This window comes from Meles meles, chromosome 18 (assembly GCF_922984935.1).
Source record: "Meles meles chromosome 18, mMelMel3.1 paternal haplotype, whole genome shotgun sequence".
NCBI lineage: Eukaryota > Metazoa > Chordata > Mammalia > Carnivora > Mustelidae > Meles > Meles meles.
The window spans coordinates 64003596-64015253 of NC_060083.1; the positions used below are offsets into that span (position 1 = coordinate 64003596).

The 11658-nt window shown below is 53.6% G+C and overlaps 1 protein-coding gene across 1 annotated transcript in view; it reads left to right on the forward strand.

The window, feature by feature from the left end:
• FOXK2 (forkhead box K2) overlaps positions 1-7417 on the forward strand; it is a 68850-nt gene extending 61433 nt beyond the window's left edge. Inside the window, exon 9 of the mRNA XM_045984249.1 lies at positions 6399-7417. Within this exon, the coding sequence (XP_045840205.1) occupies positions 6399-6595 (197 nt within the window). The 3' untranslated portion in view covers positions 6596-7417. The remainder of the gene's footprint in view (positions 1-6398) is intronic.
• Positions 7418-11658: the final 4241 nt, after the last annotated feature.

Genomic DNA, 11658 nt, shown 5'->3' on the forward strand with positions numbered 1-11658 from the left:
AGTCAGTAATGATGCTACGTCACAGCATCTGTTTTCAGTCTCCCTTTGTTCCCCGTCCCATCCCGAGGAGCTCCTCCCCAGCGGCAGCGCCCAGCTGAGTGGGGGAAGGAGGTGCTTCTGAGAAGGGGAAGAGGTGGCAGATGAGCTTTCAGACTCCGAGGACGCGGAGGGGGGCCTGGACAGGGCAGGTGTCGCTTGGGGGCTGCATGGCCCGTGACTTCGTTTACCTGGGAAAGTCACTCTTGAGAAGGGAAAGCAGGCCCTGCTGTTAATCAGCAGCTTTGATAGTTTTCTTTTACGCTCGTTATTATGGAAAAGCCCTGACATTCCGGAAATTAACTCACAGCCCATCTTACTCCGTCTTCCCTGTCTGTTCCCCACCCAGATCCAGACCCAGTGTCATTTCAGCTGTCACTATGTCAGCGTCTCTAAAGGAATTTCCTTGTACTGTGTAAGCACCATGCCATTATTGTGGCTTTTAAAATTAGCAATAATCCTTTTATACCCAGTATCTCTTCAGGATTCAAAGCTTTTTTTTTTTTTTAAGTAATATTAGAATATACATAACACGATACGACTCTTTTGAAATGTACAAGTCAGTGGCATAAAGTCCGTTCACAGTGTTTTGAAACTGTCACCTCTAATGAGTTCAGAAAAACTGTGTACCCCGTGAACAGTCACTTCCGGTTCCCCTGGTGGCCACTAATCTGCTGTCTCTGTGGGTTTACCTACACTGGACATTTCCTGTAAATAAAGTATGTGGCCTTTTATATCTGGTCTCTTAGCATCATGTTTGAGGTTCACTGACGTAGCCTAGGTCAGCTCTCTCTAAGGCTGAATATGTTTCCATTTTTGTTGCCTCATTCGTCCGCTGATGGACATTCGGTTGTTAAGAATAGTACAGCTGTAAACATTCGTGCATATGCATTGAGTTTGGGGGCTGTAAACCTATTAGTCGAACTGCTCATTGACATGGCAAGGCTGTGTTTACTTTATTGAGGAACTGCCAAACTATTTGCCACAGCGGCTACATTTTGCCTTCCCACCAGTGATATGTGAAGTTCTGATTTGTCCACATGCTGACCATCACTTGGTATTTTCTGTTTTTTTTTTTTCTCTCGTGGCCATCTTGGTGGGTGTAACGTGATTATCAGTGTGGTGGTGGTGGCTGAGGAGAGGAGAAAGCGGGGGACGGGCAGAGGGAGACTCTCCAGTAGATTGCCCAGCGGAGTGTGGAGCCTGGGGTAGGGCTCGATCCCACGACCCTGAGGTCATGACCTGAGCTGAAATCAGGAGTCAGAGGCTCAACCAGCTGAGCCACCTAGGCACCTCAGGTATCTGTGGTTTTGATCTGCATCTCCTTCATGACTACTGGTGTTGAGCATCTTTTCATCTGCTTGGTTGGTTGTATGTCTTCTTCAAACACATGCCTCTCAGTCCCCTGCCCGTTTTTGTTGAGCTCTAGGAGCTCTTTATATATTCTGAATACCAGGTCCTAATCAGATACGTGATTGGCAGATATTTCCTCCCATTCAGTGGTTTTTGTCTTCACTTTCTTGACAGCATCTCTGATGCACCAATTTCAGTTGTGGTGTCGCTTCTCTCTTTTCCCTTGTCTCGTGCTTGGGGTGTCCTTGCTGACAATGCACTGCCACGTCCGAGGTCACGACGACTTACCCGTGTTGTCCTCTGCTAAGAGCTGTGTAGTTTCAGCCCTAACGTGTAGGTCTTTGGTCCATTTTGAGTTCATTTCTGTATATAACGTGAGGTTAGGGCCTGACTTCATTCTTTGGCCTGTGGATGCCCAGTTGTGCCTGCGCCCTTTGAAAAAACTGTGCTTTCCCCGCTGAATGGTTTTGTCACCGCTCCTGAAAATCACTTGAGAGCCTGGGCGCCTCAGTTGGTTAAGCATTAGCCTTCGGCTTGGGTTGTGATCCTGGGTCCTGGGATTGGGCCCTCTGCTCGGCGGGGAGCCTGGTTCACCCTCTCCCTCTGCCCCTCCCCCTGCTTGTGCAGGCTTGCGCTCACTCTCTCCCTCTATCAAATAAATCTTAAAAAATTTTGTTAAAAAAAAAAAAAAAGGAAAATCACTCAACCTCAGATGTATGGATTTGTTTCTATCAGTTCTATTTTATTGATCTTCGTGTCTGCCCTTATGCCAAAGCCACGGTTTTGATGTTTTTAGTTTTGCAGAAGTTTTAAAATTGGGAAGTATGAGTCCTCCAACTTTGTTCTTTCTTTCCCCAAGATTGTTTTGACTGTTGTGGATACCAGGCAGTTCTATGCAAATTTTAAGATCAGCTTCTCCATTTCTGCCAAAGAGGCATTTGGGATTTTGATAGGGTCTGCCCTGAGCCTGTAGATCCCTCCCGACAGTAGTGTGCTGGGAGTGTCCCATCTTTCAGTCTGTGAGCATGGACGTCTGTCCATCTGTTCAGGTCTCCTTTAATTTCCTCCAGCAACATTCTGTAGCTTTCAGTATAAAAATCTGGCTTAAATTTCTTCCTAGGTTATTCCTTTGGGACTGTTTTCTTTCTGAAGTTCTTCACTGCTACCGTAAGGAAACCCAGCCAGTTTCTGCCTGTCGCTATCGTTCCCTGCAACTTGGCTGAATTCGTTTATTAGTTGTACTAGTTTCTCGTTTAGGGGGTTTTCTTGTGTGGATTTATTAGGATTTTCTGTAAACAAAGACTATGTCATCTCCAGTAGAGTTACTTCTTTACCATTTGGGTGTCCTTTACTTCCTCTTGCTGCCCAACTGCCGGGGCCGGGACCCCAGCGAGCTGCCGAACCTCCGTGGCAAAAGCAAGCACCTTGTCCTGCTCCGGCCTTCAGCGGGGAGCTTTGTCTGTCACCGCCGAGGCTGATGTCAGCTGTGGTTGCCGTTTACAGACTTCATGTTACTGTCGGCCTTCTGCTCTGCTGGGTAGCTTTGTCACCCGAGGGTGCTGGATCCTGTCACAGGCTCGCTGTTTCGTTTTTTAAGAGCGCGCCTCCTTGGGGCTGGGGTAGGAGCAGAGGGAGAGACTCTCAAGCCGACTCCCCACTGAGGAGGGAGCCCTGCAGGGACCTGAGATTACAGCCTGAGCCAAAAGTTGGGCCTTAACCAGCTAAGCCCCCCAGGTGCCCCGTCACGTGCTTTTTCTGTGTTAAAATGATTCCTGTGGGCTTTTTCCTTTATTAATGTCGTGTGCTGCCCTGGCTGGGCTAATGTTTAATCACGCTCGCACCCCTGCGGTGAGTCCCACCTGGTCATGGTGTGTGACCTTTCAAGACGGTGTAGGATTGGGTTTGCTCCGGGCTCATTGAGGGTATTTGTCCCCCATTTGTCAGGGGCATTCGTGGTTTACGTACAGTAGTTTTGTCTGCTTTGGTATCGGGATGATGCTTGCTTCAGAGTAAGTATGGAAGTCAGGCCTGGGCAGTCAGCTCTGGGGCTGCTCCACCTGCTTCCCAGAAAATGTGCCTTTTTTTTTTTTTTTTTTTAAATGATTTTATTTATGGGCCACCTGGGAGGCTCAGTCGTTGAGCGTCTGCCTTCCGCTCAGGTCATGATCCTGGGCTCCTGGGATCAAGCCCCGCATCAGGCTCCCTGCTCCGCGGGGAGCCTGCTTCTCCCTCTCCCACTCCTCCTGCTCGTGTTCCCTCTCGCTGTTTCTGTCAAATAAACAAAATCTTTAAAAAAAAAAATTTATTTACTTAATAGAGAGAGAATAAGCAGGGGGAGCAGCAGGCAGAGGGAGAGGGAGAAGCAGGCTTCCCCGCTAAGCAGAGAACCTGGCAACAGCGGCCCGTTCCAGAACTCTGAGATCATGACCTGAGCCGAAGGTAGGTGCTTCTTCACTGACTGAGCCCCCCAGGCACCCCAGTAAAACGTGCTTCTTACCATACCTGGGGCCCTAAAGGAGAAGTCCTAGGCCGACTCTTCACTCGTCCGGAAGTGTCTGCATCGTACTCTCAGCCGTCCTCCCTTCTCCTTGCGGGAAGTGGCCTCCAGTCCTCCAGCCTCATGCTGCTTTGAGGTCTGGGTGTGAGGGGTCTGGCCTGCCAGGTTTTAAGGCGGTGGAAGGGTCTTGTGGGTTGCAGGTGCCTGTGTCCTGGTGCCTGCACGCTGGGCCCCCGTTCGGCCCGGCCTCCCCCAGGGCCCCTTGCAGGGCTGCCTCTGGAGCCAGCAGAGAGCCTGCTCGGGCAGCTGGTCTGCAGCGGGGAGCTGCCCCGAACTCCTCTGAGGGGCGCGGGAGGGCGGAGGCGCCCGCCCCGAGGGGGCCGTGTTGCTCTGTCACCCCGCTGCTGTGAGCGCCGCCAGGCACCTGCGGTGCCTGAGGTTGGGGCTCTGTGGGCCTCCGGAGATGACCTCACGCACTCGACCCTCTGTGTTCGCCTGCTCGTGGCGGTTTGCCATCCCTGGTCAGGCCCCGCAGGGTACACGAGTTTGGCGTGGCTCCCCTGAGGTCGAACACAAGTGTTCCTCCTCCAGGGCTCAGTTCTCACCGTAAACATGTGTCTTTTCACAGCCGGTTCATGCCCTGTTTTTCACGTTTTGTGTTTTCTGTTGACTTCCCCGTTTAAAATGAGCCCCATGCACAGTCCTGGGAAGGCCTGGTGCCGCAGGCTGGGATGCGCCTTCCGGTCGCAAGGGTTAGACAAGCTGCTTTTGGGCGCGTTCAGTGTCCGTGAGTCACCGGCGCGGTTTAAGTAAGTTGTCTTTCACCAGAGACGCATGGAAGACGGTGTGCGTGCGTCAGCTGACAAACGGCAACAAGTGCCAGTGTGCCGCGTGGCTCAGTTCGCTCACGTGTGTGTCAGGCACGCTTATGCTGTGTGTCCCGGCGGGGAACTCGGGCTGCCTGTCCACGCCACCCCAGCAGCCACATGGGCCCTTGTGCCCGGGACGGGGCACTTACCCCTGATGAAGGCGCGCACGGTGCGGAGGAATCAGAGCCCCCCCCCCCCCCAACCTGGGTCTAGCTGGTCCCTTTCTTGGTTCCTGGAGGGCGTGGCCATGTGCAGAGCCCTGCCCCCGCCTCCTGTCTGGGTCAGGAGGTGTGTTCTCCACAGGGCCCGGGTGACGGCTCACCAGGTGGCCGGCCTCCGGAGCCCCCCTGGGGCGCACCTGCCCAAGAAGATGCCCTCCTCCCAGCCCCATGTGTCCCACACAGCGGGCCTTCGTGGGCACAAAGCCAGCAAACAAGCTGGGAGATGAAGGGTAACAGGTCAGCACTGCCTCTGTGTGGTCACCCAGGTGGCGGAGATCAGGAAGACCTGGGTTGGCTTTAGCTCATCCAGCAAAAATCAAGTAGGACAGGTGCCGTCTTGTGACCGGGCCACACGGCAGTGATGAGGAGGAGATTGTCCAGAGATCCAAGCTACGCGTTTCCTGAGTCAAGTCCGAGAAAGGTTGCTCTAAACTGCAGAATTGCTTCCCGTGCCTCTGGCTCACCCTGGCGGCCCCTGCGCCAGCTCAGCGGTCAGGCTGAGTCTGTGCAGCAGCCGGTGTGCGTCCCCAGGCCGGGGGCCCCAGGAGGGAGCCCTCCTCCTGTACCTCCTGTGCGTCCCGGCTTCTTGTGCCCCCCGCACCTGCTTGGACGAATCCATCGCTGGGCACCTGGGCTTAGGGCTTCATCCCCTTGGCCTTGCATTTCAGTTTCTGACTTGCCTCTCTGTGGCCTGAGCCTTCCCTTCCTTTCTTCCGAGTCGTCAGGGCAACCGTGCGCTCATCTGCTACCTGCACTCTAGGACGCAGTCCCCCGTCGGTCTTTCCCCTTTGTCTCTGCTTCCCCAGGCCGTTTCCGGGTTTGGTCTGAGGAGGGGCCTGAAGGTCACATCAGGAATTAGGGACCTCATGCTGGGACACGGATAGGGATGCTGGCAAGAGTATCCTCTCCACAAGCCTGGGGGCCTGTGGGCACGTGTCTACTTATAAGCTCCTCAGGTTCCCGGGGCTCGGAAGGGGAGTCCGTGGCACAGACTCTGGGCTCTCGTTGTTGGCGGCTCTCTGGTAGCCTGAGCCACGTGCCCGCTCCCAAACGCGTGTGTGATCGGGAGCTTCCAGTGCGACGGGGGGCACGAGGGGTCTCTGCACCAAGGAGAAGGCCAGCGGCAGCCCCTGTGCCCGACCCCGAGCCTCAGCCTCTCCCCCCGCCCTGCCCCAGGTCGGTGAAAGATGCACCCTGTTTCGGATGTTAAGGATGCCAGCTGTCACTGAGAACACCCACTGATGAGTTACCTTGCTCTAGGGTTTCTGGTCCCTGGGAGTCCAGTCCAGACTCCTGTGCCCCACAGCAGTCCCACGCCGGAGCCAGTGCTCTGGGCAGAGAGCCTGCACCAGTGGGTGCCGGGGGTCCCCTGGGGGCCTGCTGGGGGACGAGGACGGGGTCTGACTCACTGTCTCTTTGCAGCGGTGGCAAGTCCCCTGCACATGTTGGCCACACATGCGTCAGCGTCGGCGTCCCTGCCCACCAAGCGCCAGAATGGCGACCAGACGGAGCAGCCAGAGCTGAAGCGGGTCAAGACGGAAGACGGCGAGAGCATCGTCCTCGCCCTGAGCGTGGACGCGCCGCCGGCAGCCGGCAGGGAGAAGGGTGTCCAAAACTAGCGGCTGGGACAGCTTTTCTTACTTTAATATCAACTCTGTGGTGCCAAAAGGAGACACTGCCTCTCACCGACGCTTGGAGCGCGCTGTCTCGGTGGGTAGAGGGCCCTGCGGTTGGACTTCACCTCAGCACTGAAAACACAAAACCCAGGTGGCCTTAAAACTCCTAAAAGACAGAAGTCACACCTGAACAAAACCACATGCAGCAAAACCTGGTTCCGGCGGCGTCTCCCCACCCCGAGCTCAGCTCGTCCCTCCACAGCGGAGCTGCCGGCACAGGGCGGGGACCGTCCCTGCCACCCTCCCGGGACCCTTGGGGCCGGCACTGGTAGATGAGACAGTATTTTGTTGTTCACATGTGGAATTAGAATATTTTGAGGTGTCCTTTCTTTACAAAATAACGGGGTCTTTGACATTTCCGATCGCTCCATTTCTACTCTGGAAACTTTGGAATCACACAGGACCTTCCGTGTCGATTTCTTTGGGGAAAGAAACAATGTAGTTTTGTTTTTGTTGTTTGTTTTCAGCCTATGGAATGATTTCCTTTTTTCTGTCCTGTTACTGTTCGGCCGGAGCCGCAGGACGACAGCTGCGGGTTTTCCGTGTTAGAGCAGGTGCCGGCTGCGTCTGGGACGGATGGACAGGCAGGCTAGACAGACGGACACCCACGCTGGGCCGCATGTTAACCATGACTGAACGGACCGGTGGACTCGCGGAGCTGCACTTAACTGGGTCTCTTTCCTGCTATTTTCTGTTGTTTGTTCCTTTGTGTTGACTTTGTCCCTGGCATAATTTTTTCCACTCTAAGTAAAACAAACCTCCTAAGTGTTGTGTGTGTTTAAAACCACAGAACTGTTCCTCCTTCATTTGGAAACAAGATTCAGTCTTACACCACACACCCTCCTCCGACGAGTGTCACAGGTCTCTCCGGGGCATGTTCGCTAGTCACCGTCACCGCCTCTGGGCGGAGCCATGGTCCGACCTGCCGCCCACCTGACGACGCTGTGGTGTGCCCAGCGCACGGGGAGCAGATGCTGGGGGAGCGGAAGCCGCGTGTGCGGACAGGAGGGTCTCGGAAACATCCAGGTCCTTCTCTGGCTTGTAACAGGAAATCCCCCTCAGCCTCTCAGAACTGAAGCAGTCCTAACGCTGACTTCTCTCCTACAGAGAAACGAAAGTGAGAGGAAAGGAAACAAAGGTGAGACAGTGAGCAGTAGGGGCTCCACCCGGCCTCAGTCACACTGTTGTCCCCAGAAGAAAGCCACTGGCCTTTCCAGAGTGTTCCAGGGGGTCAGGGCTGAGCAGCCGTGCAAACAGAAGAGGGCTTTGGCCTTATTGTGAACTTTAAAATGTCATCATCATCATGTTATTTATTTAAATGTAGTTATTTTGGTATTTAATTTTTTTTAAAGAGAGGAAAAAACCCTGTATTTTCCTGGTGGAATGAAACGGCTCAGAATGGTATATTTAGGCAATTTTAAAACATTTATAATTTACCTACAGACCAAATATGATAAATCTGTTCTAAGTATTGTGTGTCACCCCGGTACGCAGCTGTCACAATGTTACTGCAGATGATGCGTATTAAAAACTATGAAATGACTGCACCCTGGCTGGATCTCTAACTCAGCCGTTTAGAAAAGAAAAACGAAACCATCACGTGAATGATGCCACGTGTGACAGTAGCCAGATCCGAGCTGCAGCCCCGCCTGGCAGCTCGGAGCCCCTCAGGGCAGAGGTCTGCAACTTCCGGGCACTTTACAGACACCTTGGGATGTATATTTTTGTCTTTTTACTCAGAAGGTTTGCAATTTGCAAAATAACTCGGGTTGCAGTTGTGTCTTGTGGAGGGTCAGGTCGCTCCACTGAGTGGTCCGGACCTGCCGGAGCTCTGGGCAGGTGAGTGGTCAGGACTGACCCCAGCGGGAACTCCAGATTGGGCAAACGCATCGTATGTCCTCCTGGAGATGTGTCTGCACAGCCATGTCCCTGGCACCACCCAGAGAGACGGGCAGATTGTCCCTAAGGAAGCTCAATCCCTCAGATGGTCATTTCCAAGCCTAAAACACAAGACACTGCGTGGGTCTGGAGGGATTTCTGCTGGGATTGTAGGTTTAAAAAAAATCCAGTTCTCAAATTGTGATAAAGAGGCGACTCGTTTTTTGGTGTAACGTAGCTGGTGAGTGCCTTTTCCAGAGGGCTTGGGGGCCTTTTCCCTCTGGTTGCCTCGAACCGTTGGCTCATGGACTGGCGCGTGAAAGTGTGAGAGCATCAAGGAGAGGGCGGGAAAAACCACGGATTAACGAAGAACCATGGTCCAGAGCTCTTAAAAACGTTCCGTTTAGCTCTGAATTGCCGAGCGCCCTCACAACAGCCCGGGTCACTGAGTCCGCGTCCCTCCCACCCTGCTTGCTGCCTGGGGCCCTTCGACAGACCGTAGCCCTGAACTCCCAGCTGTTCGCGGGCTGCTCCTGAGTGTTACTTCAAGAGGTTTCTGCTTTGATCTTTGCCAAACTTCTGAGCCCCCGGGGGACTAGGAACTTCAACAGCTTTGCCCTGAACCAAACAAAGCCACGAAAAAAACTAACGTGTGAGCCGCGTGACAGGCGTGTTCTGCGGAGTCTGGGCAAGATTTTGGATCTGTCTTCACTATGGCGTCGCCAGTCTCCACGTGAGCAGCTGAGCTCCTTGAAGACACCACCCCCTTGGCCGTCGTCCCTAGAACAGCAGCACAGACCCTGAGTCATGGTCAGAAGGGGCAGGGCAGGGCCAGGACTGGGGATCTCTGTGCTGTGTGACACAAGGCGATAAGTGACAATCTTCTAGTCCTAACCTCCACGACCTTAGAAAGTGTAGTGGTAATTTGTGTGCAGAGATTTGACATTTTAAAATTACCAAGTTCCTAAAATTCAATAAAATATTTTTACTAATTTTAATAGAGTATCATTGTCATTTTGATAAACTGAGGCAAGCTTTTTATTTATTTTTTTGGTGCCTTCAGCATGCCCAAGGCCTAGAGCACTGGAACAAATTACAAAGGAGCTGCTTGGGCTGACCAGGGTGTCCGCTCTGCCACCAGGAAGGGGTGTTCAGTGTTTCCACGAGGAAGAGGCACGGGGCGTTGCGGGCAACGGTCACGGAGTCTCACTGACTCTCATCTGTGACAGCGCAGCTGCCAACCTACTTGGGGTTGTGGTCGTTGCTGTCGTTTCTTCTACAGACTTGGCCTTCAACCTAGGAATCAGGATCACTGCAAACAACGGACATTTATCCTGCCACGGGACGCGTCTCACCTAAAGAGGCGCGTGGCTCTGTGAGCTCCACGTTCTAACACGATGACCATCCAGCCACCAGAACGCCCGTGCCCTGGGCTGCTGGTGTCCCAGAGCTTGTGGACCCTGGGCAGCGGGGAAGGAGTGACCGAGATGGATGGCACAAGGCTCCGTGGGAGCTCAGAGAAGCGGCACCTCAAGGCTCAAGGACAGAGCTTGGGTGGGGGGGGGGGGCGCTTCGTTCCTACACCGACACACTTTCTCTCGCGCAAGGAAGCAGCACGGCGGGCTGTTTGAGATCTGCCCGCGCTGTGGTCGCTGATGCTTGAAAGTGTGTCCAGCCTGAGCCCCCCTTCTCTGAGGCAGTTTTCCTCTGGTAATTCATGAGGGTCCCCTTGAGGTTGAACGATGTCCAAGGAGAAGTGACAGCTATCCGAGAGGATAAACTACCTTGTCCAGGAAAAAGATGCTGAAGAGAAGAGCCTTCAGAGAAAGGAAACAGTTTGCTAACGGGAGGTCTTCCCTCGTAGGAAAACCACTGCTCACTCGAGTGGAGCCCCCCAGTCAGGGCCACGTTGCATCTGCCGTGTAGACCTCAGGGCATGCTGCGAACCCACCTGCAGTCGCCCGACGATGCGTTCGGTCACAGACGGGGGTGTAGGGACCACGGGGCACAGTGACACCGTAGGCCGCCGGCCAGCACTCGCAGGCTTCGGTGACCTGCTGCGCTACACAGACGTGACCTGCACGTTTATGTCCACAGCAACACCGGATGTGAACCAGGGTCTCGGGAGCTCTGAGGACACGGGTAAGCCTGTGGGCACGAATTGCCTGAGTTTGGAAATGCCCTTCAGAGCTCCCCACAGTGTAGGCACGGTCTGCCCTATGTCTTCCCAGGGTTACAACTAACAACCCTTAAATAATAAAGCAATTTTCCCAGTTCTCTGAAAAACAGCAGGCAGATTGGGGCTGGGGGATTAAAACTCCAGGAACAACCACTATAGTGATGATTTCCCCACACTTTCCCCTCTCGTATCTCCTGGAGAGCCTGAACACCGGAACTGCGCGTTAGAACCAGACGACAGAGTACCGAGGGACACCCCCCTCCACATGGCAGAGCACGGGGAAGGCCGGGGGACTCGGGAAATCGTGAAGCTGCACGCCTGCATGCGGGGACTGGCTCTGGACACACGGCACTCAGACAAGAGGAACTGGAACGGGGACACCTGTGCATTCCAAAGAGGGTGTGTGTGGAGGGAAGAATCCCTGTGATGTTTTTCCTTCCTTGGGGCCTCAACTTTGGCCCCAAGCTGGACCTAATCATAGTGTGCAGCACCACGGGGAGGCAAAACCAGGACTTTTTTAGCCAAAGGACAGGGAAAAGCGAGCAGTATCTGGAAAACGGAAATATGGGAAGATCCCCTAAGGCCCATATGATACCTGGGTTCACCCTGAGCTGCATGTGCCTGGAACTGACCCGAGGAAGTAGAGACTCTACAAAGTGAATGACTGTGGAGATTGGCCACTGCATGGGCTTGGAAAACAACAGAAATCAGAACCACAGCCCACCCGGGGCAGATCAGCACGTTCAGACTGAACACAGATTATTTGCCTGCTTCCAACAACATTCTCTAAAGGATTTTAGTGAGACTCAGTGTCTCATAATATCAAATATGTCCAGAATACAATCCACAGTTACTCACCATTCGAAGAGCCAGGAACGTCTCTAAAAGGAAAAGAAAGGTCATATGTCAACTTAAATGTGTTCTGAATCCTCAGAAGAAGGTAATTAAA